The 27,431-nt window shown below is 41.5% G+C and overlaps 2 protein-coding genes across 21 annotated transcripts in view; both read left to right on the forward strand.

Annotated features, from left to right (window-relative positions):
- The window catches only part of SUN1 (Sad1 and UNC84 domain containing 1), a 33,332-nt gene extending 19,080 nt beyond the window's left edge, over positions 1-14,252 (forward strand). For 6 of the 18 annotated variants that reach the window (XM_040079551.2, XM_040079550.1, XM_040079557.1 and 3 more), the window contains 17 exons: positions 899-1,021; positions 2,002-2,085; positions 2,399-2,509; positions 3,884-3,982; positions 4,627-4,720; positions 4,836-4,894; positions 6,025-6,170; positions 6,321-6,545; positions 7,056-7,142; positions 7,517-7,560; positions 8,436-8,571; positions 9,124-9,378; positions 9,919-10,003; positions 10,401-10,516; positions 10,998-11,165; positions 12,032-12,124; positions 12,539-14,252. In XM_040079551.2, the coding sequence (XP_039935485.1) occupies positions 899-1,021; positions 2,002-2,085; positions 2,399-2,509; positions 3,884-3,982; positions 4,627-4,720; positions 4,836-4,894; positions 6,025-6,170; positions 6,321-6,545; positions 7,056-7,142; positions 7,517-7,560; positions 8,436-8,571; positions 9,124-9,378; positions 9,919-10,003; positions 10,401-10,516; positions 10,998-11,165; positions 12,032-12,124; positions 12,539-12,652 (2,039 nt within the window). In that variant the 3' untranslated portion in view covers positions 12,653-14,252. The remainder of the gene's footprint in view (positions 1-898; positions 1,022-2,001; positions 2,086-2,398; positions 2,510-3,883; positions 3,983-4,626; positions 4,721-4,835; positions 4,895-6,024; positions 6,171-6,320; positions 6,546-7,055; positions 7,143-7,516; positions 7,561-8,435; positions 8,572-9,123; positions 9,379-9,918; positions 10,004-10,400; positions 10,517-10,997; positions 11,166-12,031; positions 12,125-12,538) is intronic. The other 12 variants (XM_040079554.2, XM_040079563.2, XM_058422653.1 and 9 more) reach the window with 5 other exon arrangements.
- Positions 14,253-14,834: 582 nt separating this feature from the next.
- Positions 14,835-26,780, forward strand: GET4 (guided entry of tail-anchored proteins factor 4). Of its 3 annotated transcripts, none has more exons than XM_040078795.1 (9): positions 14,835-15,049; positions 19,267-19,345; positions 19,759-19,840; positions 20,151-20,300; positions 21,903-22,041; positions 23,831-23,971; positions 24,056-24,131; positions 24,305-24,377; positions 25,419-26,780. In XM_040078795.1, exons 1-9 carry the CDS (start codon positions 14,892-14,894, stop codon positions 25,505-25,507), a joined length of 987 nt encoding a protein of 328 aa, XP_039934729.1. In that variant the 5' UTR covers positions 14,835-14,891; the 3' UTR covers positions 25,508-26,780. The 3 variants fall into 3 exon arrangements, with proteins under 3 accessions (XP_039934729.1, XP_039934731.1, XP_039934730.1); XM_040078797.2 differs by lacking the exon at positions 14,835-15,049 and adding an exon at positions 15,363-15,403; XM_040078796.1 differs by lacking the exon at positions 14,835-15,049 and adding an exon at positions 15,490-15,673.
- Positions 26,781-27,431: the final 651 nt, after the last annotated feature.

Genomic DNA, 27,431 nt, shown 5'->3' on the forward strand with positions numbered 1-27,431 from the left:
TTAGAAAAGAGCCAACTTTGGAATTCTGTAGGTTTGTTAGTCTTGAATGAATTTTTTTTTTAGTACAAGAAAAAGAAATTCGTTTGTTTGGTCTGTATGATGTGACTTCAAGTACTTAAGTATTTCTTTTTAGTTAGTGTGTAGCACAGGGTGGAATTTTTTTGACTTGAGCAGTCAGCTACTTAGAGTGGCACTGCCTGGAAACTCTTTCTGTACTCCTGAGTTTGTATTCACACGAGAGAATTTTCGTCATCTTTGTACATTCCTTTGAACTTTAATCTAGAGATTTGAGTCAAACTTTGGGGGGATATGTGGGTGGGGGAAAGGCACACACGGTCATGGCAGGTTTTTGGGATGTGGCTGAGTCAAGGACAGTGGCAGTGGTGGATTTTGGCTTTGTTCCTGTGGCTCTGGGGAAGGTTGTGTCTCTAGCACTTCAGGCAGACCACTTGTAGGAATGTCCTCTGATGTAACAGCAGGGAAGATGGTGAACTCCTCACTCCTTCACATCCAGAATAACACTGTAGTGTCTCTTTGGAACTGTGATCCCAAAATCAGGATCAGTAGTTCACATCAGTGAGGAATCCTGAATTCTGTAAGCAAGGAATTCACTGCTCTTTGGAGTTCTGCATTCTCACTAAGCAAAGCTGTTGTTGCTGAAGTTACACATTTTGCCTTGAAGGCATTAACCAGGGTGTGTAGTTCTTACAAAAGCTTTGATGAAATAGCTAATACATGCAGACTTTTCAAATGACATTTCCTGAAGTTTCATACTCTTGGCTAAACAGAAGCTTTCTCTGCTTTGTCCTCACTCTTACACAAGCTATTGGTGACCAGAGAACAGAAGTACATATTTCTATGGATGAATAATTTGTATTCACACTGTTTTTTTCAATAGGAGGAACATATTTCTACATGAGTAAGATTCTACGATTGGTCAGAAATACTGCAGCATCTTTTGCATCACTATTAGTGCAACTATTTCAAATGGTTTTGCTGAAGCTGGGTTATGAATATAAAGGTACCTTTTTAGTTGTCTTCCTGGGTCTGCAAGCAAAGACAGTGTGTGTATTGGGGTTTTTTTTTCTTATGGACTTCATCTTTGGCACTATGGTGTTCTTCTTTTATAGTCTTTTGGCTGGCTCCTGTCTTTCTCAGTTTTAGTTATTTATTACTTCACTTTTCATACCTTTCCACTGTTTCAAAAGTATCAAGATTCCTTTATATGAGATCCACATGTTGATTTTACTAGAAAGTGGTAGAGAGTAATTTTTGATTTGAGAAACTTAAGTTGGTTTTTAAAACTTGTAGTGGTGTCAAATTCTAATTTTTCAGTATCTTTAGGTCTCTCTTATCACCTTTAAACCTGCTGTGCACTTAAAACTTGTTCAGATCTGTCTTGCAAAACTCAAACTGCTCTCATCACTCTGCACTACTTTAGAGCACATCTTGTTTTCCCTGAAAGCATTCATTTCTTCTTTGGTGCTTTCTCTTCTATAATACCTGCTCTGCAAGTGAAGTTAAATTGCCATAGGCAGAAGGTAACTGATTTTTGCATGTGAGTAGATCTTTGCTCTCCTTCTCCTCTCTGGTCAGAGGCTTATAATTGCTAATGCTTTCTTCTTCTTGTAACAAGTTTGTTAAAATCAACACAAATATGTAATGAATGGCTGACTCATTTGATGGAATGTTGGGAACAGGGACTTACTTGATAAGGGCTGGTTGGGTTGTTTGTTTTTGTTGGGTTTTTTTACAAATTTTGCTTTCTGAAAAGAAGCAGAAGGATTTTTTTTTTTTTTTTTTTAACTAAGAGGCCCCCTGATATTTAAAGAAGAAAGAACAAGATTACAGAGAGTAGGCTTCTTCCTCAATCATTTTTCAGGTTTCCTTTGAGTAATCTGACTTTAATAGTGAACCAAGCCAGTTTAGCTAAAATCTGTGTATATGGAAAGGCTTTGGAGTTGAGAATTAGAATCTGTGTGCTTTTTGGATGTGTTGCAGCTCACTCAGACTACTGTGGAAGCATGAATGTAAAGGAGTTCTACAGAGAAGATCGTCATCTTGGTGTGAATGAGGAATCGATATGTAAGTGCAGTGATTGATGTAGTCTCAGTCCTGGGCTCTGCACCAGGTTGTTGCTGTAATAGTAGTATCAGATGGCCCCTGATACTATGGAAGCTAAAAGTAAATGTTTGGTTTGCAATTTGAGTGTGGGGGGGATGGTGATCCCCTGGTGTGCTGTAGTCTTTCCCCCAGCAAGTTTCCTTCCCCTGAAGTTTGCTTAGCAGTATTTGGGTTGATAACTGATGATGTGAGATAGACTTGTTCAAGTTTCTTGTAACAATCTTGACTTGATCCTGGCTTTATCCCATTAAACAATTGTTACCACAACCAACAGGTGATGACTGTAAAGGGAAGAAGCATCTTGAAATATACACCACAGACCACATACAATCCTCACGGGCTAAAAGGGTAGCAAGGACCATTTGGCACACCTTTTCTTCTGCAGGTTGACTTGGACATTTTTGTTTGCTTTTATTTTGCATCTCAGTCTCACAATGTTAATCGCACATCTTTTGTGTTTGGGGTTTTTTTCCTTCCTTCATCTGTAACTTCCTTAACAACACCTCTTCTGTCTGAATTCTTGCTCTGATTTTGGCTTTTGTACAAGCTTGGCAGGCTGCTTACCTATTAGTGAAAACAAAGTGTAGGGTAATATGCACCTCGTATGTTAGAAGGAACAAATCAGATTGTTAATTTATTGCACTTCAGAGAGCTCTGTATGCTTGCTAGGTTGAAAAGCTGACTTCAAATGAAAGCAAGGTCTGAGGTACTGGTATGCAGATTATTTGCGTAAAGGGGTTTTAACATTTTATTTTTGTTCTAGTGATAGTCAATTTTTACAGGAATCTTATATAGGGATAGAATCTACTCTCTGAGATGAGCGTTCCCTAGCTTGAATGGCAGAGGCATCAAGGATCTGTTGAGTGCTCTTTATTCAGCAGAGGAAAATGATTTGAGACACTTCAGTCACCTAAATGATTTGCAAAATATTGGGTTGGTATAACTGTAATCCCTCAGATTAACCCAGACATATCTGCTAATCTCAAAATGTAGGATTATTTTCTAAACATATATGGTGTAGTTTGTTCTGTAGAAAGATTGGTCCTAGGCTTGAACATAGTGATTGTTGGCCTCAGCAGGCTTTAAGTTACAGCATTTTATTACACTGCATTGGATGAGGGGTTTGGTGGTGGTAGTTTTGTTCTCTTTAAGAGATACAAAACTGTGCTACTGAACATCCTTGGAAACATTCAGCTTAATGAAAATTTACTGCTCGTAACTTTTAGGTGAGAGTTTTTTCTATTATTTATCAATATTTCTTAGACATCACTGGAATTTTAATTTTTTAATTATTCTCTTGCTTCTGCACAGTAACCCAGATAATGACCTTGATATATAATTTTGAACAAATAAGATGCTTTTAAAATAATGATGTGCTTAAAGCTTGTTTTTGTGGTAGTACTCTTGCTATTCTCTGCTACACTTTGCATGGCATTGTTAGATAAACTTTACAAAATGTAAACTTTTATTTTGGCAAAGTGATATTCTAACTGCACAGATGGTGTTCAGTCTTTTTATCTCTGTTCATGAGAATTCAGTTTTTAAACTGTCTTGATTTTACTTGACTTCATATTTATTAGTGGCTTGCTTTGCTTTAAAGTAGTGAAAAACCAAGTTTGAGATTACTGAAAGGTATGGTTTAAAATTCTGCAGAACATGTAATGGGCAGGGGACAGAGTCTGTTTTACTGCGTGTACTGAGCAGAACCTTCAGCTCCTTTGTGTCTGTTACCATATGCAGTTAATTTGTTATAATCCAGGTTACTTTATGCTTCACGTGTTGCGAACAGCAGGAGCAACGGGATGGCTTGTGTCTCAGAAGGTGTTGTCTCTACTCTGGCTGGCCATTCTTTCTCCAGGTTACTATTCTAATCTGTGTGTGTGTGCATTGCCTGCTCCTTTTGGCAAGCGAGGGGACTGCAGGGGCCTTACACTAATTCAGCTGTGCTTATGCTGTAGCTTTTGTTTTGAAATGCATGTGCTACTTTATTGGTCAAAACATGCTTAATGAGAGGGTGTGTTTCTGTTCACAGGCATTACAGGAGACTAACCAGACTTTCATGAGGGAATGTGTGTGTGAATAGCACTGAGAATGGGGTGTCAAGAATAATGGGGTGTGTTTGGTTTGGCAGTCACTTGCTATATTGGTATTCCTCTTATCAAAAACTGCTGCTGCTAATCTGTGCATTTCCTGGAGCCTACTGAGGTCTCCAGTGTGTGATAACTTGTGTTCAGACATTAATACAGAATTTCAAGTGAAGTAGCATTGTCATAACAAGTGAGCACTTCATCTCTTTGCATGGCTGTTGACCTTGAGTAGCTGATGTTACAATGCTGTCATACTTGTGATATCTAGATGTCAATAAGCTGCATGTATTGCCTTATTCATGCATTTCTCCACTCTGCAAAGCATTGCTGGCCACAGCTGCATGTCCCTCTGCTTGGTTTCTTCAAATGTGTGCTGCAGTAATTAAGTTTCACACTCCCACCTTTTGTCTTCTAGGGAGGGCAGCTTCTGGCATGTTCAGGTTGCTTAGAACTGCGTGTTATCAACTTGTTACTCTGATGTCTTTACTCAAGGTGTTTCTTGTAAGAAGGTGTGTATCCTTTGAAATATTTGTTTTGTGAGCAAGTTATTTACCCAGTTATAATATAAAACAGTTAATTATGGTAAATGTGTTCCTTCTTGTAAACTTTCTTCTCTTTCTCTAGATGCCTTCCAAAGAACTACAGGTGGTTACTGTTTCTTATCCCACTCCTGTTTCTACTAGGTATGTCAATTGTTCACTTACAATACAAATCGGTGTGTGTGCTACAGTTGCTCCAAAATAGATTTTTGAGTTGATTTATGAAGAAGATGCAGAACTGAATAAGAGCAAGTTTGTGAACAGGGCAGTAATTCAAGCTTCCAGGGTACTGACAAGTCAGCAAGCTTTCCCCTGGACATGAAAGCAATATCCTTGATTTAATTTTATAGAGCTCCTTAGAAAGAGTGACAGAGTAAGTAAATACACTGAAGTCTTTTTTTCTTTACCTCCCTTCATAGGAGTAGCAATGGAAGAGTTGGGTACTGATTGCTTTGTCAGTCTCCATCCAAGTGTGGTTAAATTTTTGCCAACTCATCCAAAGTATTTCCTTTACTCTAGAGCATGTTTTAATTGCTTAAGATACTGCTGGCTTTAGAGTGGTTAGTAGGCAGTGTTCAGGCCAGCTGTCAACCTCGAAATGAAACAAATTGAAGTATTTACCAGAAGTGCTGGGCCATTTCTGGTAAGCAGCTTCATGTCTCTGTGAGTCTTAAAAATTTGCGGCTATTTTGTGGAGAAGATGAAGCTTCTTGGAAACTTACAGTGGGGATTCAAAGTCCTCTGTATAAGGGTGAACAATGCAGGAATTTACCCTGTGTAGAAAGTGTTGCTACTTCCCACTAAGATATTGCAAAAATAAGGGTGATCTTGTGAAATGCTATTTTATTTCCACGGAAGCCTAAGTTTCTTCCAACTTCTGTTAGCTTTTATGCAATGTGATATGTAGTAAGCGTGTATAATGCAACATACTTTCCATGGAGATAAAAGGCAGCACTTACATTTTCCTTCAGAAGGTGCCAGGGAAGCAGTATGAGTTCATGAGTTTAGGCTTGTACTGTGATATGTGTAGATGCAAGTTGCCTGCCTTACAACTGTGAGTGGGACTGATGGATGTTCCCTAATATTCTTGACTGCTTGATTTAAAAATTTTAAAGCTGACTCATGGTGATTTTTGTTTAGACTGGAGCAGTGCCCATTGTGTGGCACCTGCCTTGTAAACTGAAGGTAGCTGTGACCTCAAAAAGATCATTTGTAGATATAAGCAGTGAGAAGGGAGAATTCTTTTGAACACATGTTGCTTGTTTCTGTTCTAGGTTGGTGGTTCTGGGGGCTTAATGGCTTCATTTCATTATTACCTCCATTGAACTGGACAAGAATTGACAGAATACAGAGAACAGATGATTCTGTTCGTGTTCCTGAACCACAAGATGATTCTTTTCATTCTGTGCAACCTCCAAAGGTAAGGGAGAACAGTCTAGGGAAGAACTTGCATATATTGTAAGACCTCTTAACTCCCACGCCTTCAGTATTTTTCAATAACTACTTGTTGCACAAGAGTAACGTAGATAAGTTGATTTTTATATATTAAAGCATCATCTTTATACTTTAGGACACCATAAATGTCTTTGACTTTGGTCGCATAAGTGAGCTGGAGAAGCAAATGGCCTTCGTGTCTGACAGATGCCATGACCGAAACAAAGAATATAACAAAGTGATGAGCCTACTCCAGAATCTTCAAGATCAGGTTGCCACGATGAGTGACAGAAGTGAAACACTGAATTTAATAAAAAATGTGATGAGTCAATATGTTAAAGATATGAAATTGGAGGAAAAGGTAAGACAGTTATTGATGTTTCCTGATATTGATTAAAGTGTTCTGTTTTATTAATTAATGCAGATTGTGAGCAATTTGACTGGAGGATTCTTTTTCTGCTCTAGGAATAATCAATAGGTAGTAAGGGCCAGGGGAGAAGTTGTGGACATTTGTTCCTCTTTTGTTATTGCTGGCAAAGGATTAATTCCAGACAGGTGGCCTAAAGTAGATTCCTACATTGCTTAAAAACTGTTGGATTTATCCTGTTTCCATACAGATAAAGAAGACTATAGGAAGGACTAGTGATAAAGCAGGGATTTGGTGGTAAACATCCCTGTATGTAACCCCTACTACAGCTAAATCAGACTTCTGTATTTATTACAGATTCTGTAATTTCTCACAATACCTGCAGGATAAATCACTTAAACATTCTCAGAATGGAACGAAAATTACACTTTGCAGAAGAGATCAATTACAGTATTTGTACTCCAAAGAAAATACACCCTCTTTCTTCTTCCCTGTTTTTTTAAGACTGACTTCCTGGCTTTACATAAAGAACATGAGTTGCGCATCCAGACATTGGAAGACCTTCTTAGAAAACTCTCAGCTGAATCCAAGGTATTGACAGTGAGCTTTGCTGACTTCTTCTAACTGTAACCTGTTGATAAAGTGTACTGAGTTTTTTTTATTTGCTGTTTCAAACAGCAGTTTCCTTTACTTTGGCTATTACAGTTCCCTAAGTCTCAAAACTTGTTTGTGCTTTTGCACCCCCTTCTTGGAGAAGGTTTCATTACAGTTTAAAAATTATTCCCTTGACCATTGAGGCAGGTTCTGTTTGTAATGAAACTTTCTTATACAGAGGCACAAACATAATTGTGGGCACGGTCCCATACAGATGGTGCTAAAATTTATTTTTGTACAACATTCTTTATCCTCTTTCTGTCACTTGAGTTTCTTTGTAAATGTTAAAACTTAACTTTTGTATTTTTTAGGACATCCAGAAGGAGTTCGACCTAGCCAAATCAAAATCAGTGAGGTATATAAACACTTTTCAAATGGATTTTGCTTTTTCACTCCTGATGTCAACTGCCAGTGATCCTTATCTTGTGTCAGTTAACTGACCCTGAGGAGTTCTATTGTCAGCAAGAGCACTTCTGTCTTGTACTGGATTTCAACTGTGATGCTGAACATCAGCACAGGACCCTCCTCCACTGTGGGAGCAACCCTACAACTACACTTTTGTTTGAGAAAACTATATAGTGGAGGAGAATGAGAGACTTCTCATCCTCTTATAAATGCATTAGTTGTTTTTTTTTTTTTTTTTTTGCAGATCACTTAGTGAAATAGACAGTAATTGCTTTTGACGGGCTTTATGTTTAAATTCTTGAGCTGTATCAATTCTAACTTCTGTCTCTTGTTTCTTGGCTTATTTGCTGAATTGCCATTTAAATTAGAATTAAGTGTAAAATGGCTTTAGAATGATGGTTGAGACCTTTTTCCATGGCATTCACTGGACACTGATCTATATTGGTCATATATGAGCTGCTGTTTGTAGCTCAGCACTGCCTCTGGCGTTACTCTGGTTTGAGTGAGGTAGCCTGAGACTCGCTGACCAGCAGCAAACTCACACTAAGTTTGACTGGTTTGCCAGAAGCCCTTAAATGCCCCAAAATCTGTATATGTTTGAGTTATTAACTTATCAACCTGATGATACTGAAGTCATCACTGCTGGATTTTTCCATTATTTCAAAATTCTTTGCTTTGAATATATTAATTCTAAGTATGCCTTAAGTAACAATGTTACAACTGCAAGTTCACTGTGTATTAGACAAGTATATTCTCACACCTTTGGAATTTGATGGAATGATTCCAATTATTCTTTCCTAATGATTGACTCCTTGTTTTTTTTAGAGATGATGATCAATACAGTCTCCTTATGTCCAAAATTAAAAAGCTAGAACTAGAGCTGGCTTCTATGAAATCAGAGCTGTTATCTGGGGAAAGTGCGAAGACGAGTTGTGAGAAAATGGATGTAATTCATGAAAAAGTAGGTTCTGCAACTTCTCTAACTATCCCACTAAAATTTGTTATTACTTGTTTTGGTTCACTAACTTTCTTGAAACGCACTGCAGTCAGTTACATGGGGGTAGTATTAATTTTAAGAGGACAATGTTGTATTTAGGGTTGCTGTGAATTTTTCCATTAGTGCATAACACTTTACTAGAGAAGAGTTTATTTCTGGCTTTCTACAACGGCAGGGGTTTGCTTGTAAGTTGTGACCTAGTAGCAAGAAGTTCTCTGTACAGTAATTTGTTGGTGTATTTTGCTAACCCATGGAAATATGGAAAAGAAACTCATGTAAAAGCAAGTTAGGTTTGTTATCTGAGAGGTATTTCTAAAAAATTCTGCCTGAGTTCTTTTGAAGCCTTATAAAAGGTCTGACTGGAACATAGCCAACAAAATACAATATTGATACGGGATTATCAACTTTTACTTGAATAATGAGTTGTGATAATGGTCTAGCTATGTGCCTGTTGCATATTTTTTCATATATATTTTATAAAAACTAATGATTATAATTATTAATGGCTTCTACTAGGTAGATGCCCAGGTCAAAGAATCTGTCAAGCTAATGCTTTTTGGTGATCAACAAGACGACTTTCCTGAATCACTTCTCCAGTGGCTTACCTCCAATTTTGTGAGCAAAACTGATCTACAGACTTTGCTACGGGATCTTGAGTTGCAGATCCTCAAGAATATTACTCTCCATATGTCTGTAACAAACCAAAAAGTAACATCTGAAGTAGTTACAAATGCTGTGACTAATGCAGGGATTTCTGGAATCACAGAAGCGGTGAGTGAGTTTTAAGGTCTCAAAAGTTCAACAAAAACTGGAAAGAGTTCTTTCCTGGGCATTTTGTGGAGCATGACTATCAGCATAAATATTAATGATTTTAGGAGATGTCAGGAACATCAGTTGAAATGAGGAGAACTGCAGAAAATGCTTTATCGAGTGTATTCTTGGGGCATTGATTGTTGCCTGTTGTGAGCAATTGCGTTTTTTCAAAGTGTGCTGTCTTGAAAATTGAATTCCCAAGAAACAAGTATACCTAAGAAGTACAGCTCAAGGTCTTGGGAAGAAGGAATGCAGATTAAAAAAAAAAAAAAACACCAAAAAATAGCAGTCAAGATGCAGTATGAACTTGTATTTTAAGACTTATAATCGTATATTGAAAGTGGCCTGTCTTGCCAGAGGCTTTCAAAGACTTGTGATGAAGTACAGCATCTTAGAAAGTTGCTTGCAACTTCACAGATATGTAGGTATAAATTATTTTATCACTTGAGCTTATTAAAATATTTTACCTTCCATTCTCTTGTATGTGTACACCTCTAGCAAGCACAGATTATTGTAAATAATGCACTGAAACTCTACTCTCAAGACAAGACTGGGATGGTGGATTTCGCCTTGGAATCTGGAGGTAAATAGGAGAGGAAAACACCATTTTTACTATTCATGCTTTTAGTAGTATTTACTAGAAATATTAAAATGAAGAGTAAAGGTTAGTGTAGCATTACTGCGTGTTTATTATTGCCTGATCATGAGATCTGTGCAATCTGTGATGGTGTTTACAGTCTGTACCTCAGCCTAGGTGTGCATGGACAGGAATGGAATAGTCTACAACTGGGTAAGAAAGAAATGAAAAATCCATAACCTGTTCTTAAAATAACATTGTATGTGATAGAAGCATTGTATCCACAGAAAATTATTACATCTTAATATCTGTTATTCATTACACTTTATATAAATCTCTGCCTTAATTACTAATTCCTTCTTGAAGACTTTCATTTCTGCTAACCTGATCTATCTTTTTTGAGGTGGCAGCATTCTGAGTACTCGCTGTTCTGAAACCTATGAGACCAAGACAGCATTAATTAGCCTCTTTGGAATTCCTCTGTGGTACTTCTCTCAGTCTCCCAGAGTGGTGATTCAGGTAATTAAAGGCCAAGTAAACAAATGCAACAATGTTATTTTGTTTTGAGTGGTTTGGGTGGCTCTTTGGATGCTGGGTGTATCTCTGTAATATATTGGGGGCACAGGTTCTTCAAGCTATGTTCCCAAGAGTGGGATTCTTCTGGCAGTCCCTGGACACATCTTAAGTCCTACTCCAGCAAAATTGAGACTCAAGGGAAGCTTGGGTGGTGCACTGGACTTGTGCAGAGTGGGAGGTCTGGGAGGGTTCCTGTTGAGAATTAATCTCAAGATAGGTCTTCCAAACACCTCTGGTAGTTCAGATGGGTGTGGTGTCTTCCTGAAGAGTTCCGCCAAGAAGATTATTTCTGCCCCTTGCTGTTTAAGACTGTCCCTAAGAACTCAGAATTCATTACAACTCTTTATTACAATAAAAAATAAATTCGAAAACACTGTAACATTGTTGTGTTCCATCTTGTTCTCTCCACCTTCCTTCTGTGCAGCCGGACATGTATCCAGGAAACTGCTGGGCTTTCAAAGGATCACAGGGCTATCTTGTGGTGAGACTTTCCATGAAGATCTATCCAACAGCCTTTACATTGGAACATATACCAAAAACTCTTTCACCAACAGGAAATATCACCAGTGCTCCTAGGAATTTTTCAGTATATGTAAGTCTGTCTCTGAATTTAAGTTGATGTTCATACACAGAAAGAATATTAGTGTTCTATACCTTGGAAAATAGTAACTTGAGGGAGGACAGCTAAGATGATAAACTGTTTCAGTCATTGCTCTTAAAAATTGCTTTTGTTTATGAGCTTTGAGATTATGAATAAGAAGTGTTGCAACTTATTTTGGGTGAGTTATTTCTGTACTCTTGCTCTATACACTTTACACTTGATCTATACTTTGTTTACTCAAAGTAGTAAACACTTTTGGAGGGAGGTAATGGGTTTTTTTATTTGTTTATAGTCCTTTCATACACTTTGTTTCATCATCCCTTCCATTCTTCCTCTCTCCACCCACTATCCCTCCCATTTTGTCTCTGCACTTCACATTATCTGTGATGTGCCTTAGATAATTTTTAAATTCATTTTACCCAGCACCACAGTTGTGTAGGCAGGATTTCAGAACAGAACAGACCACGGGGTACATCAGAGAGCAGTTATGACATTTGAGAATTTTTTGTCAGGCTTTTCTAAATTCTTAAACAGTCACCTGCAAGCATCTGAATCTTGACTTCAACCTTGTTGTTCTCTCATTGTCCTGAACAGTTTATATTATACACTGTGATACAAGTTTTAGCCATGAAAATTAAAGGATTTGACCATGAAAACATGTAAACAGCACAACTACTTACAGGGCAGGAAACCAAAATACAGAGTTGTGCTTGAACTTTAAATTACATAGGAAACATTCTGATCCTGGCTTGATAGTCCTTCAAGTGCAGTCTCTTGTTACTCTTTGTAGGCATGCTTTTAGTTTGGGTTTGATTGGAAATTTGATGGAAGCAAAAATCTTTATCCTGTTGTAATAGGGTCTGGATGATGAATATCAAGAAGAAGGCAAGCTTCTAGGAGAATATGTCTATGATCAAGATGGAGAACCACTGCAGATGTTTCCAGTGATGGTAAGTCTGGGTTATAAGATTTAAAGTGTCTGGAGAAAGTTACTTTTATTTTCTACACTTGTGTGCAATGAGCAGTGGAGGGGAATGGCATTGTTTTCATCTGGGCACTGTAGAAGCTGAGGTAAAAAGTACTACCTCTGCCTCAACACCTATGGCCTAAATAGATGAGAGGGGAGGAAGATATGTGGACACAAATGGTGGGAAGTTGCTAAACATGGGAAGAGTCTGTTCCATGCTGCTTCAGACTCACAAATAATTCTGAGGCAATGAAGGTTCTGTTCAAAGGAACAGAAAATTCCCAAGGCATAACTTTGGTTCCTGCAAGTACCAACAGTCATTAATAACTAAGAAAGCTGCAGCTGTTCATGCCAGAGCCCTGACACTGGTTTGTGTGTTTACTTTTCCCTTCTCCAGGAGAAAAATGAAGACGCATTCCAGATAGTGGAGCTGAGGATTTTCTCTAACTGGGGCCACGCAGAGTACACCTGCCTCTATCGGTTCAGAGTGCACGGGAAACCTGCCGAGTAATCCACACTACAGCTGGGGGTGGCTGCTTTGTACATTTGGTTCCTAATCTGTATATACTGGGAAGCCTACAACACTGGAATCCGTAAAGGACGAGGATGCACGCTGCAGAACCATTGATCCTCTGATAAAGGCAGAAGACTGTCAGCAGAAATGTATAAACCCCAATTTTTATTTGCTCTAAGGCTCAGCTTGTAATTGCCAGTTCGCTTCATATTTCTGTGTCCATGCTGAGAGAAATAATGCATGCAAACAGCTCTGGTTCATAAAGCCCAGTTGGCAAACAGGTGACATATTTTATTACAAATGAATGTATAGGTTTTTTTAAAAGAATAAACCACACTTTCTGCAACTAGGAATCTGTTCTTTTTTAATCCAGGACTTAACTGCATACTTTTGCTAGCTTGGCACCATAAGCCAAAAACTGTGGTACATTTTGAACACTGACTGTGGCTAAAGGTGTCCTTCAGTTGACAGTTGGTTTTGACCTTTTTGGTGGATCCAAAAGGGCTTCTTTGCTATACATGTTGAATATAATAAATACTACTGTCAGGGAAAGCTAACACAACCAAAACCAGTTTAAACACCAGCGACTGAGAATGCTTTACTGTTATTTGTGGCCGCGAATTGCTCTAAAAGTCAGGGATAACTTTAAATAACTGAAGTTATTTTAAGGGTTTTTACCATGGCAACTTGGCCAGTTTGTTCTTTTTTTAGTGTCAATCCCAAATCGACCTTGATGTACTGACTGACTGGCTTGAAGCTGATAAGCCCTGCTGAATTGCTCCGTAAACACTGCTGTACAGCAGTTGATCTACCTTAGTTTGTCAAAAGTGATCTCTTTGGGACAAAATTCCTTTACACTGGTTGATTGTTATACTCCATAAATGTACTGTGAGAATTGCAGAAAACAAGCCCGAAGTAATTCTTGCTGCGTCACATTTACAAGAGGGACTCGAGCTCAGCGCTGCTGTGTGCAAACACGGGCATTCGTGATCCTCCCCACAAGCCTTAGTCGGGTACCAGATGAGTAGAGTTGCTCTTGGAAACAACATTTCCACATAGAACGAGATGAAACTGCTTACTTGCCCCCCTTAGCCTTGCTGCTTTGAAGATCCTTTTTGGAAAAGATTCCTGAAATTCACTTGTATGCAGAATTTTTATCTTGCTGTTCTAGTGCATTTTGTAGTTACACAGAACTGTTACCACATGGACCTGCTGACTGGTTTTCTGAATTGAGTTATGTATGTTGCACAACAGTCCTCGAATGTTTGAAATACAAAAAGTCTCCATGTGAAGAACTGTTTTTCACTTGACGTAGAGACAGAACCTATGGCCTACGCAGGGGAGTAGATGACACATGTACAGGTGTTTTCATATTATAGGTTACATATTTAAAATTAGAATTATCCTGTATAAATTGAAAGTAGGTAGCTGGGGGGGGGATATTTTAAATAACACTAACTTATTTTTAAAAAAGCAAGATAGGACTTTGTGCAATGTATTTTTGTAAATGCTTTTCAAAATGTCTGTTATTCTTTGCTGCCTCCAAACTGACAAGATGCTATTGAGATGTTTAAATAAAGAGTTTTAATTTTTGAAAGTGCATGTAATACTTGAAACAAGAAATAAAGCCTCTTTTCTGTTTTTTTTTTTTTTTTTTTTTTTTTAATCAGTTGCTTAAATAAGTGAGGAAAGATTGTGATTTCAGAATTGCCCTGAGGTGGGGGGATTCCGGTCAGGCTTTTACAAGGGACAGGGTCACAAAGCTTTAAGGGGCAGGCCTAGGAGCGGTATGTGGTTGGTAGGTAAACATCGGAGATGGACATTTGGAAAAAATGCACAACTGGGTCGTTGCTGCATGACTTTCAGCTGTGTGAAGGGTGGGCGGGTTTGGTTTAGCTCCTGCTCCCTCAGCTTTGCCTGCATCCGTGAGAGCAGTCCTCAGCCAATCTGAGTGCCTGCGCCCCGTCAACCCTTCCTTGATTTCTATTGCTTTGTTCAATTATTCTGCACTTTGCTGTGCTGTTGTGCGCTCCAGGGCCGGTCGTGCCGCGGCTCGAGCCCCGGGGGTTCCCCGCACGCCGTTTTCAGCCGCCGTTACCGCTCGGGGCGCCGGGCGCAGCCGCGCGGGCTGAGCCTCGCGGGCCGCCGTCCGAGCGGGCGGAAGCCGGGCAGCGGGGCGCCGCGGCTCCGTGCGCATGTGCCCGGCCCCCGCCTCCCCTCCCCGTCCTCCGCGCTGATGGCGGCGGCGATCATGGCGGCGGAGCAGGAAGCCGCGAAAGGCGGCGGCGGCAGGAACCGCGGCGGCGTGCAGCGCGTGGAGGGCAAGCTGCGCGCCAGCGTCGAGAAGGGCGACTACTACGAGGCGCACCAGATGTACCGGACGCTCTTCTTCAGGTACGGCCGCGCCGGGCCCGCCGCGCCGCCCCTCCCCCGCCCGGCCTTCCAGAGCCTTCCCACGCACTCTCCCCGGCTGCCGCCCGCCGCGCCCACGGCCGCTCCCCATTGGTCACTGTGCCCGTCCATCTCCGCGTCCCGCTCCCTGATTGGTCTGCGGGGGGGCGGGGTGGGGCGGGCTCGGCGCCGGCCTCAGCGGGGCCCGGGCCGGGCCGGGGAGCGGCGGCCCCAAGTTCGGCTCGGCCCGGTCCGGCCGCGTCACCTCCCTGGGCCTTGCCGGCTCAGTCAACGGCTCGGCGCGGCTCGGGAGCCGCTGCTCGCCGACCGTTGGAGCCCAACCCCGACCCTGGCCCGGTCCGTGCCCCGGCGGACGGGCACTGTCCGGTGACGCGGTGGGGGGGAGGTGTGTTGCGTCACGCTGCCCAGAGGTCACGGGCAGAGCGGAGTTTCGGCTCCCCGGCCCCCAACGCTGCTCGGTGGCCCCACGTTCCGGGCGAGGCCCCCCGGGCAGCGGGATGGGCTCGGGTTGTCTCTCCGGGCATCCCCTGGCGCTCGGGTCGGGGCTCGCCCGGTGTCCCGTGGCCGTCCTGGAGCTGAGCCCTGAACAGCCGGTGCCAGCTCAGTATAAGTGTCAGGTGGCTCCGCGGTGACGGTTTCAGGGTTTGAAGGTTGATTGTTGCTCGGCCGGGACTTGGGGCTACTTTGTTGCACGGCACGGTCATCCTGGGCCGCGGTCTCTCAGCGTGGCTGCGCGGAGGAGCTTTTTGGAATAAATTCCACTTGGTGTAGTATTTGTGTACGTGACGGTGACTAAGTAGAGCAGGCCTGGGCATTTATTCAGGAATGTTACTATTGCCTCTTCTGTCTTAAGGAAATTGTTTTTACCTCAAAGCATTTTTAGGCTTTATTTCTCACATCCACTCCAACTTGCAGGGGTCACCCTTTCTCTCATCAGGTTTTAACATGTAGACCCTTGCTTGCAGGAGCACAGAAGAAGGTGTTTGTTCTAGGGGCTATCTCAGTTGGTCCCAACTTTGTTTACTTGTGGTTCTGCTGGGAGAGGACAGGATGGAAATTTGGCTTCACAGAATCAATTAGGTTGGAAATGACCTCTAGTGTCATCAGGTCCAACTTTTGGCTTTCATCACCTGTCAGCTGGACAGTAGCAGTGAGTGCCTTATCTGGCTGTTTCTTGAACCCTTTTAGAGAATGTGACTCCATCACCTCCCTGGGCCACTGGGCCCAGTGCCAATGCTTCACCACCCCTTCTGTGAAGAAATTTCTCTCAATGTTGGACCTGAACCTCCCATAAAAGCCGTTTCCTGTCATCCTGTCACTGGCTGCCTGGGGCAAGAGCACCTGGCTCCAACCTCCTTTCAGATGTTGTAGGCAGAAGGGTCCCCCCGATCCTCCTTTTGTCCGAGCTGAGTCCCCCCAGCTCCCTCAGCTGCTCCTCATCACACTTGTGCTCTGGACCCTTCACCAGCCCCATTGCCTTTCTCTGGACATGTTCCAGCCTCTCAGGGTCTTTCTTGAAGTGAGAGGTCCAAAACTGGACACCACCCTCCCTGTCCTGTGTCTTGTGTCTCCTGTCCTCAGGCCTCATCTGTGTTAGGATGAGAACAGGCCTATGAGTAAGCACAGAAAGATAGCAGTCATGGAATAAAGTAGGGAATAAAGTCCTTGGTGCATAATCCTGCTTGTGCTCCCATCAGCCAGCCTGCCCTGCCCTGCCCTGTGTACTAGCACCATCACATTAAATCAGTTTGTTCTTCCATAACCCCTCTGATGGGATCAGCGAGGCACTGTCCAGGCCTTAAGACTTAAATTGTATTTGAGAATAAATCTAAATTTAAGACAAAGCCTGGCCTATTTTATAGTAGGGATTATGTGATGTGGTGTCTGCAGTGGTGTGAGAAGTCTTGGCTCAGGAGGTCACTTCTCCTCCAGTCTCCTGGATGTATTAACTCACATACTCGAGCCTCCCTGAATTAATTTGGAATCAAAGATCCTGCCTTTTCTATTTTAAATACAAGGGAAAGGATGTGTTCAGTTAAATGAAAAGGTGACATTTGCATGGCTGGGTAGTCTTGTCATTCCACTATAAAATGTGATAAAAATCAGCATTTTTTTCAGACACATTAATGCTGTTGGGATAGCCAGTGCTTATTCCTTTTAAGCACACAGGCCTGTAAGACATTAGTCTCATCTGTCAGGGGGTAAACTTGAAATCCTGACTCAGTTTCATGCACTGAGATGTATTTTAGGGTGGAGGAGGGGAAGAAGTGGAGGAGGAAAGATTATCATAAGCCTGCCTCCTGCAGACTTCTTATCCCTCTGTGATCCACGGAGCAGGTGGAAAACTTCTGTTCCTGCCTAACCCTGAGCTCCCTTGGACACACCTGAGCTGGTGGTGTTTGTTACTCCCCAGGCTGGCTGGGCTGAACTCTTCTCTTCATGATTTGGTAACTGAGTCACTCTTCAAAGTGTAATATCCTTGTTACAGCCATTTCTATTCTTCTGATACTTGTAGGTTATTTTTCTGGTATAAATAATGTGTTCCAGGATTTCTCTTGTTTTAAGTACCATTTAGAGCAATGTCATCAATATTTGTTTTTATTAAACAACTTTTCTGATAAAAGTTCTGTGAAAAACTTCAGCTCTTTGAAATGTATTTTATATCGTAAAATTATTTTCATCATCTTTTAGTATCTTCTGTAGTACTTCTCAGATTAGGAGCTTCCATATAGCATTGTGAATCTACTGGAAGTAGAATTTGTGGAAGTGGATCCATGCTGAGTCCAGCTCCTAGAAGCAAACCTGGATGAGAGCCTGACTATAAAAACATTGGAACTACAGAGTCATTTGACTCACATTTACCATGGTGATTGCAAATCCAAGTTGTTGAGGATTATTCCAAAACACTACCGTTGTGCCTTCCATTATTTCAGTTCTGTTTTGGTTAAAAGGCCTTGGGGTTTCTCAGAGTTGATGGTCAGGGTGGGAGGAGTGCCTTCTCCCTTGTTGGTTGTCTGTGTGATGGTACAGTAGGGCCTGTCCCCAGTGGGGACACGTGTGGCAGGAATCTGGGGCACAGCACAAGAGGTTTGGGATGCTCTGGTTGTCCCTCTGGTTGGTGTGAGCGCCCATGGCCACGCTGTCCTGCTGTCCCACCACCCCTGACTGCTTCACCCCAGAACACCAACCCCTGTGACCCCGGGGCACTCTTGTGCTTTGGAACAGCCTGGGGGGCCAAGGGCTTCGGGAGCAGAGGTGCTGCCCTGAGCCCCAGGAGCAGAAAGGGGTGACACGGGCACAGCGCAGCCAGGTGTGCCACAGAGGACAAACCAAACTGCAGGTGCTAAAGCAGAGAGGTAGAGCTGACTCTTACCTCTGCTGATACCAGCAAATCAACTACTGAGAACACCGACTTTTTGAGCAGCAGTTAAGAGAAGTGGAATTTGGAAACTCTGCCACACCTAAACTGCTTTTATGGGAAATGCTGTGTTTATAAGCTAGAGCTGTAGTTACTGACAGTGATGATGTGCAGGAGGCTGCAATCACAGCTCTGTGGTAAAAGGTCCTGAGGTAACCACTAGGAGCAAATTCTTTAATTCCTTATTTCTCCCTTAACTCTTAAGTGAGAAAGGTGGAAGGCACGTTTTGAAGCATTTTATTTTGTTTCTTTTGAAGTGTTGCATGGTGAATCTTGCTGGCTGTGCTTATTTTACTCTCAAACCTGTGAGAGATGAGCTCCTTTCAGCAGAGGGCTAGGACAGGCCGATGTCCCCTGGCAGAGTTGTAGTGGTCAGAGAGACTTAGACCAGTGGAAAGGTCAGTGAGCTCTCCAGGAGGTATTCCAAAAATTGTTTCACTGGGATGGCTTTGGTGGAGGCTCAGTACACTGGCATCTTTTGCTCAGTTGAAATATTGGGTTCATTCCCTTTTCTTGTTCCAGCCCCAAACATATTTGTAGCTTTCTCCATTTTCATTCTTATATTTTTTGTTTTATTCCATCAGGTCTGGAGCAGAAAACTAATTGCAATTTGCAGTTCAAGCTACATCATTATTGAAACTAACCTGATTTAAAAATAAATCCCTTGTTGCCATTGTTCTAAATTTTAGCAATCGTTTTAAATCCTTTAGATGTAAGTAACTTTAAACATACACAACTAACTTAGTGGTAATTTTTATCATAGCTTTGGTATTTTTTTCAGGTATATGTCACAAGGAAAACATGCAGAAGCAAGAGAACTAATGTATTCAGGGGCTTTACTGTTCTTCAGTCATAACCAGGTAAGTCGCTGGTTTTGTGTGTGTGGCTTGGGGGCAGGGGGTTGTTACTGCCAAGATTTTGAGAGATGAATGGTGAGTTCTCAGTGGTAAATGTTTGGGGTAATTGCTTTGTAATCTTTTGTTTTATCTCTTTGTTGAGCCTTTCTTCACAAAGAAGGATTATGCCAAGCTGGAACATGCAGCAGTAGTGTTTGTGAGCATCCAAACAATGCCTGTGTTCTGCTTTCCTGGAGGCTTCTCTTTGATGCCATCAAATTACTATAATTTTTTTATCAGCAAGGCTGAGGCTTGATACTGTGCCCTAGCTGTAGATGTTGCTAAAAGCATTAAACCTGCCACTGCCAAAATTGTGGCTGATGTTTCTTTTTATGCCCTGATACATTCATCACTGCCAGTATGTGTCTGTTTTGTAGCAAAACAGTGCTGCTGATCTGTCCATGCTGGTTTTGGAGTCTTTGGAGAAGTCGGATGCAAAAGTAGCAGAAGACCTTTTAGGTAAGGTGACCTCTGCTCTTGGTTTGGTGGCATTTAGTTGTGCTTTCCCTTCACAGTGACTTGCTAATAGTCTAGAAAGCTGCAATCCTTTTTGGAGGATGCATTCCCAACGTGGCTAAAGGTTACCTTCTCCATAGGAATGGGATGGGGGAAACTTGGTTAGACAGTTATGGGTTCCTGATGACTTTGTGGGCATGCTTGGAACTAACACTGCTGCCTGTCCCAAAGATGGATCTTAGAGATGCATTAGGAGCAGCATATCATCTTATTTTCCTTAATGCTAAATATTTTTCAATCTTATTGCTTCTAGAAAACTTGGCTAAATTGTTTAGTTTAATGGATCCGAATTCTCCCGAAAGAGTGGCTTTCGTATCCAGAGCACTAAAATGGTCCAGTGGGGGATCAGAAAAACTTGGACATCCAAAACTACACCAGTTGCTAGCTATTACCCTGTGGAAAGGTAAGAAAAATCAACTGGCTTTCCTGCGTTTTCCTTTGCAAATGTTGAAAGCAAGGCGTTACAAGAGATCTGCTTTGGGAATAATGTAAGGAAGCTGAGATGGAAATGACTGATTTGAGTTCTGCTATTGTTTGATTTTTGCATTAATGTCTTCTTAATGTTACAAGGAAAAAAAATGGGTCTTTAGCTCTGTATTAGTGCAAAATCCAAAATACAACTGCTCTAAGGCTGTCTGTAAAGGGCAAGTTGATTCTTTAGACATTGAGGTAGTTTGATTGTGTCATTAGGAGGAAAATTACCGGGGAGCCAAGATGTTCTGTTGGCAAGTTTTTTTGTTTTTAAATCCTGGATAAACATGACAAAGATTGAAATACATCACCTGGCATCCAAAACAGTCTTTGGACTGTAATTAAGTACTTTCTGACAAGCTGGCCAGCAGGGTTGTTTCAAAATGAATGTTATTGCCTTTGATTTGTGAGCCATTTATCATTTGTGATGGGATATAAGAGAAATACAAAATGCTCTAAATAATTATTTTACTTGTGGATGTTGGCCAGTATTTACAGTCTTGTACTCAAAACGTAACAAAGGTGATTGAGAACAGTTGAATACATGCCATTTTTTCTGTGGTTTCTCATGGATAACTGTGCAAGATGATTGTTTATTTTACATTTTTCAGTAGCTGCCAAGTGATGACAGTGGTTTCATGTAACAACCCTGACCCAATAATGGTCAATGCTGCAGCCCCTCTGTGTGCCATAGGCAATTCCCTAGCTGCTCTCCTGGGATTTATGTTAGCCTGATGGCTGCTGCCAGCCAGAAAAGGGACGATTTTTTCTTACAGCATTCGAGTTAGAGGCTGCTACAATTAGGATAAGAAACAGTTGCATTCTGAAAGTAAAAATCCCCATTTTGTAGCCTCCTGCTCACTGTTCTCTTGAAGAGCAAAATGCCTACATTTTCTTAGTCTGTAGCTTGAGTTTCATCACAAAAGGCTCAGATTTTTAAAACAAAGCTTTCAAATTCAAAAGATTAGCAGCCATCCAGTTTTGTCATTGCAGTGATTTTGCACAATCCTTTGCTTCAGGTTCTCACAAATTAATGCCATTTCTTACACCATTTTTCCTGTATAATTGCTGTTCTGTTCAGCATATGGAAGTGATTTTAGTTTTGGTAGGAAGAGTGGGCTAAGATAAAAATAGGAAATGAAAGAAGGATGCTGAAGGGGCTGTTTGACTTCTTGGTGTTCATGGTCTAATATGGAATTGCTTGATTCCTGTCCTAAGCACTGGTGATAGCACATCAAGTGTCAGCATTCACTTGGATAAAATGATATGACCGAAGTTCAAGCCAGCAGTAGCTGTAATTGAGTGAACTCTATTTAACAGCAGTTGTTCAAACATACTGTGGGTAAAATTTAGTATTATCTCCCTTTATAAATTGTCTGTAACTTACAAACTTTTTACAAGCTATCTTGTTTATATACCACACCTTTAACTCTTGTTCTTTTACCAGCTAATGAAGTTACAAGCCTAATAAATTTATTTTTACGTTCAGGTACGCCAAACTGATTTCTTAAAAAGCCTTTTTTCTTTTTTCTAGAGCAAAACTATAGTGAATCTCGGTATCACTTCTTGCACTCGACAGATGGCGAGGGCTGTGCAAATATGCTGGTGGAATACTCCTCGTCCCGCGGATACCGCAGTGAGGTGGACATGTTTGTAGCTCAGGCAGTACTACAGTAGGTGTTAAACTTCTTTTGAAGCTTTTTGCTGAGATGACATTATGTGTGGGACCGATGTAATTTAACCACGCAGCCTTTGCGAAAGAAACTGTGAAACTGGCCAGAGCAACAGCAGGAAAACGTCTGAAAACCGATGTGATAAATTCGTCAGACTGGGGAGGAAAAAAGTAAAATAGTGTATTAAGGTCAAAACCTGGAGTTATGTTAATTGCCTGAAGAATGAGTGTAATCTGTTTAACCCTGAAAGCACAATTCTTAGCTTTATTAACACCACTTTATGTCTAGTTAGGGCTTATCTATGTGTTCTTACAAATACTGGCCCTGTATTTAGCACAGAACTTGCTCTCACTCGGGTCCTAAGAGGAAACTTGTCATGGTCAACCTGCTCCTTGAGCAGCAGCTTGATGGCTCTTGCCTTGACAGAGTTACTGCTGGCTCTTGTTTTAGGCATTTATTTTGTAGGAGGTGGGAATGCAAGCTATTGTGTGCTTTTGCAGAGCTCATGTAGAATGAAGGTTGACAAAGCCAATTTTACTGTGTTTAATCAGCTGATGGCTTTCTTCAGGCAGGGAAAGCAGCTCACGGAGGAGTCTGAGGAGGAGGTGGAGACAGGACTGTGTGGCAGGGAGTCAGAGGGAGAGTAGGTGTTGGGGAAGAGGGAGGAGGTGAGAGCAAGTTTCTCTCTCTTTTGGCAGCAGTGAGCTGTCATGTCAGATTTGTCCTGCTTTCCATAGCTGGTTGCTATAGATTTCTGTGATTCTGAGCAATAGCAAATCCTTTATGGAAATCCAATATGTGCAGGACTCAGTTATATGGGGAGAAATTCTGTGGAGAAGTTAAAAGATTTTTTTCAGTGTTTATACACCACTTCTAGTGCATCTTTTACTGACCTATATGTCAAATACTGTGTTAAATGCTCATACATGGTAGTTTATTCTCTAATGAAAATAATTGCAGTTCCTTGCTAGCAGTGAGGCAGAACAGCCCCAAGCCCTTGCATGTGTGAGGGTGCAGAATTAGAGGCCAGCCTGCCTTCAAAAGTGAGATGGCTTGTGGCAGCCTTCCTAGTGCTTGCTGACAGCATTTGTCCCAGATAAAGGCCTGTTAGGCCAATGGGACTTGCAGAGATTGCCAGTTGAAATAGCTGGACCTGAACAAGGGTTTGATCTGTTTTGGGGGATTGATCTGTTGGGGACAAATGGCTTGGGAGCTCGAAACAGAGCTTTTTTATGAGACTTCTAGGCATGTGTGTCAAGCTGTTAGTGAGTGGTCTTGATGTCACATTATGTTGAGGTAGAATAGAATGACAGAGTCAACAAATACTGACAGATACATGCTAAAAGGAGAAGTGTTTTGGGGTGAATGGGTCTTTAATTCAGTTTTTACCTTGGCATAGTAAATCCTGGACCAGTAGATGCAATTTCATGTTAATGTGAATTACAAAATGTGAATTTCCACATTTTGAAAATTGATGCTCTTTTTTAGTAACCATCCTGTTAAATCTGCTTAGATGCTGGTTAAACTCACTCTATTAATATTTAATGTCTGTTTTCCCTCCCAACCTGCCTATTCCATAGCGTGTTCTAGTAGTGATTTTCCCCTTCCTCAGCTGATGGCCAAACCATCCCCAAAGGTGTCCATCTCTACCAGTTGTGTTTTGCCATCAGTTCAAGCCTGAGGTGACCTCTGTGCACAAGTGAAGTAGATTCTGGCTTCCCTTTTTCTGTGGTGAAACCATTTCTCTGCCCTTTGTATTTAACTTGCTCCGTTCTCTTTCCTTTTTCAGATTTCTCTGCTTAAAAAATAAGACCAGCGCATCAGTTGTTTTTACGACATACACACAGAAACATCCTTCGATAGAGAAGGGTCCGCCCTTTGTGCAACCACTGCTAAACTTCATCTGGTTTCTGTTGTTGGCAGTCGATGGGTACAGTCTCATTTCTGTCATGTCGTTCTTGGTTTCTTTTTCAGTTGTTAACTGAGATTACATTTTTGCTTGTTTCCTTTCTAGAGGAAAACTAACAGTATTTACAGTATTGTGTGAACAGTATCAACCTTCGCTGAAAAGAGACCCCATGTATAACGAGGTGAGTTACTCATTAACAGGATCTAACTCACTGAATTAGTGAAATCATGGCTGATTGTCTCCAGCCTTGTAGATAAGAGCTGGTGATTTACCTTACATGGGTGACTTCTGCCCATAGTATTTCCACCTGTAAATGAAATAATGGACTTTTTGTTTCACCTTGTGTCCCTGCAGTACCTAGATAGAATAGGACAGCTTTTCTTCGGAGTTCCGCCCAAGCAGACCTCGTCCTACGGGGGATTGCTAGGTAAGCTCTGCTTGTAGGTCCCTCCAGGCTTTGATCAGTGACCTGAATAAAACACCTGTGCTGGAAACAGATAACCTGTTGTAAGGAATTTATAATTCTTTTCATAGCCTGTAGGAACAGCCCCTGCTGTAGAATACAAGGTGAATGGGTTGCATGTGAAAGTAGTTTGGGGGAGTTTGTGGACTTTTCATCACTGAGACTTTTCATCACTAAAAAGACTCTTATGGTTAATTTCTGACATTATGGTACAGCTTCCTAATGTAAAGAAGCATCTTACTGGTGTTAAAGTTTAATTTCCTCAGAGTTCAGTGTCTGATTTTTCTTAAACCAAATATGGGGCTTTGGTAGAGATCTAATCAGTGCTGATACAACATGAGTATGTCCAAATAGGAAGTTCTGAAATTAATACTGCCCTTCTTCAAGGACTGAAATAGAATGGAGAAATTCAGCCCTCATTTCCTGGCTCTTGTATAAAATTAATATTTTCCCTGAGAACTAAGCTTCTTTGTAAAGTGACTTGAAGCTTTACCTGCAACTGTCAATTCACTGATACCCAAAGTCTGATAAAAAACATGAACATCGTGTTTTTACCATCAGTAATTTGCTTTTCAGCAATTCAGGCACCTTTAAATTGATGCCTCTGAGTTTCAGACAACTTTTTTACAGCACGATGCAGACTGTGGCTACTTTTTGAGAGTTTAACTGCTGGAGGTGTCTTTTTCCTCTTTTGGTTGGGGTTTTTTTTTTCCCTCTGAGGGTGTAAGTGTAGCACATAAATATGTGACTTTGGGTTTTTCCAGTGTATTCTTAGAGAAGGAACAGTATCAGTGTACAGCAAAGAGTATGCAGCTTCCCAAATCACTATTTTTAATGGAAACCAGTGTGGGATTACTAATGTCTTGGTGAGACTCTTCTGCTTCAAAACTCTTGGGGGTTTTTTGTTACAGAACTCTCTACTGTGGCAGGATGGAAGATCAGTTAAAAGTTTTTGAGATGGGAATGTAAAACTAATGATTTTGACTGTGCTGTATTTTATTCTAGGAAATCTTTTGAACAGTCTGATGGGAACTGGGGAAGATGATGACACAGAAGATGGACAGGAAGACAGCAGTCCTATCGAGCTCGACTGAATGTTGTTGTCATTGGGTGCCGTGTAAATCTGATGATTCGATGACTCCAAAGACACTTTTGGAATTTGAATCCTGCAGTTGTTTCTTGGCTCCTAAAAGGGCTCCTCTGGTCTTTTAGAAATGGTTGCTGAAATGTTTATACTGTCAGTCTATATTATTTATGTAAAAAAAAAAAAAAAAAAGGAGAGAAACCAACAAAAAGTAGCCAAACGAACCAATCGGAGCGGTTGTTAGTGGGTTTCCGATCCAGCGGCTGGGGACTGATTAAACATAGTCTGCGGTTTCTGATGCAGTATTCCCTTTTGCACAGTCTTTCAATAAAGCATAAACATGGGGCTTGTCCTTCACGGCCTACCCAATCCCATCTCTGTTCTGAGAAAGCCTCCCTGCTCTCTGCCCTCTTCCAAGGAAGGTGTCGAAAGGCAGGGGGAGCAGTTGAATAATTGATTTACGAGGCTGGTGCCAAAAGTACTGCGAGACGAGCCAAGCAGCATAATTTGAGATGCACATCCCAGAGACATTGATACAAGAACTTGCTTCCACTGCCATGAGTAACGTGCACACCCTTTCATACTGCCTGCCCCTCTCCCCAAGGCCAGGCTCTGGCCGAGCCCACGCGTGTTTAGCCGATACTTCCTGAAAAGCACAAGGTTGAATAGCTCTTGAGTAAAAGCCCGTCAATGGAACGCAGATAATTGGCTTCCGGGTGGAGGTCTCTTGCCTAGGTGTAAAAATTTGGCATCTAAAATAGCTCCTGTGGCTTGTGGCTCTACTTTGGAAGAGGTTTTGCCAGTGTAAGTTCCCAGCTGTACGTGCAGGCGGCGGCGTTGCTGTGAGCGGAGCGGTTTGCCGTGGGCAGAGTTTGTGTTTGAACTGGGCTGGATGGCAAGAAAAGGGATACTGCAGAGCTTCTGGTTCTTTATGATATATTTATTTTTCTTGGGTGATTGATTCAGTTAACACTTTCTGTTAAAAAAAAAAAAGAATAAATCAATAAATAATGGAGTAACTTCACCCCCAGCAGTAGGCATAGCCATTCTCCATCTCCTCTGTAATGCAGCACAGTCTGGTACAGGGAACAGGTGAAAGGGTGGGGAAACGCTTTATTTTTTCATGATGAAAATAAAAAGGCTTAGATTAATAAACAGCAATCATGCATGGGGGAGGGATTAATACAAATTTATTGACTGTATGGAAAAAAAAAAAAAAAAAGGCATTGACAGGAAGACTTTGTGTTAATTGTGAAGTCTCAAATAAACACTTTATACCAGGATGTGCGATACTGCTGCTTTCTAAGAGTTTCTCAAGCAGAGCTTTACGTTCCCTGATATTTTTTTCACTCTGCATTTCACTGTGGGTCGTCCAGCAGCTTCACCTCTGTGCAATAAAGGTATAATTCTCTTGGGGTATTGGAATATCCGGAGCAGATGAAGATTGCTTTGCTGTGCAGCAGCAAAGGGAAGAGCTCCCTCTCCAGGATGGTGCTGTAGACATTTAATAAATGATCTGTGATTTGTGATTGACATAATTTCATTGCTTTGGGCTGCCAGGAACGTGCCTCTCAGGCAGCATAAGGTGTCCACAGGTGTTCAGCACGTGCCCCCTCCTGTGTCCTGTGTAAATGACCCAATGTGAGGTGGTTTGCTTCAGCTCTGCAGCCTCCCACTGTGAGCCCTGCGTGTGCCTTGATCCCAAACCCCAGCCCTGACACGAGGGCAGTGCTCCAGGGCTGGGGCACCCACTGGTGGATATAAAAAAATTATATTCAATAATTACAACAGTATATGCAAAACATATGCGTGTGTGTGTGTGTGTATAAAATATATACCCAGGAATTTCAAATATGTGTATATACACACATACAAACAGCCTTTTGTATAGATAATGACTATATACCTGTATGACATATAATACTATATTTTTC

The sequence above is a fragment of the Hirundo rustica genome, chromosome 15, assembly GCF_015227805.2.
Source record: "Hirundo rustica isolate bHirRus1 chromosome 15, bHirRus1.pri.v3, whole genome shotgun sequence".
Lineage (NCBI taxonomy): Eukaryota > Metazoa > Chordata > Aves > Passeriformes > Hirundinidae > Hirundo > Hirundo rustica.

What these genes read in the sequence shown, in the direction of transcription:
- GET4 (XM_040078795.1), top strand. Translation starts at nt 14,892, where the DNA reads ATGGCGGCGGCGATCATGGCGGCGGAGCAGGAAGCCGCGAAAGGCGGC. An exon ending in TGTTCTTCAGTCATAACCAG is followed by an intron (nt 19,346 to 19,758) that starts GTAAGTCGCTGG and finishes TCTGTTTTGTAG; the next exon opens with CAAAACAGTGCTGCTGATCT. An exon ending in GTCCTACGGGGGATTGCTAG is followed by an intron (nt 24,378 to 25,418) that starts GTAAGCTCTGCT and finishes ATTTTATTCTAG; the next exon opens with GAAATCTTTTGAACAGTCTG.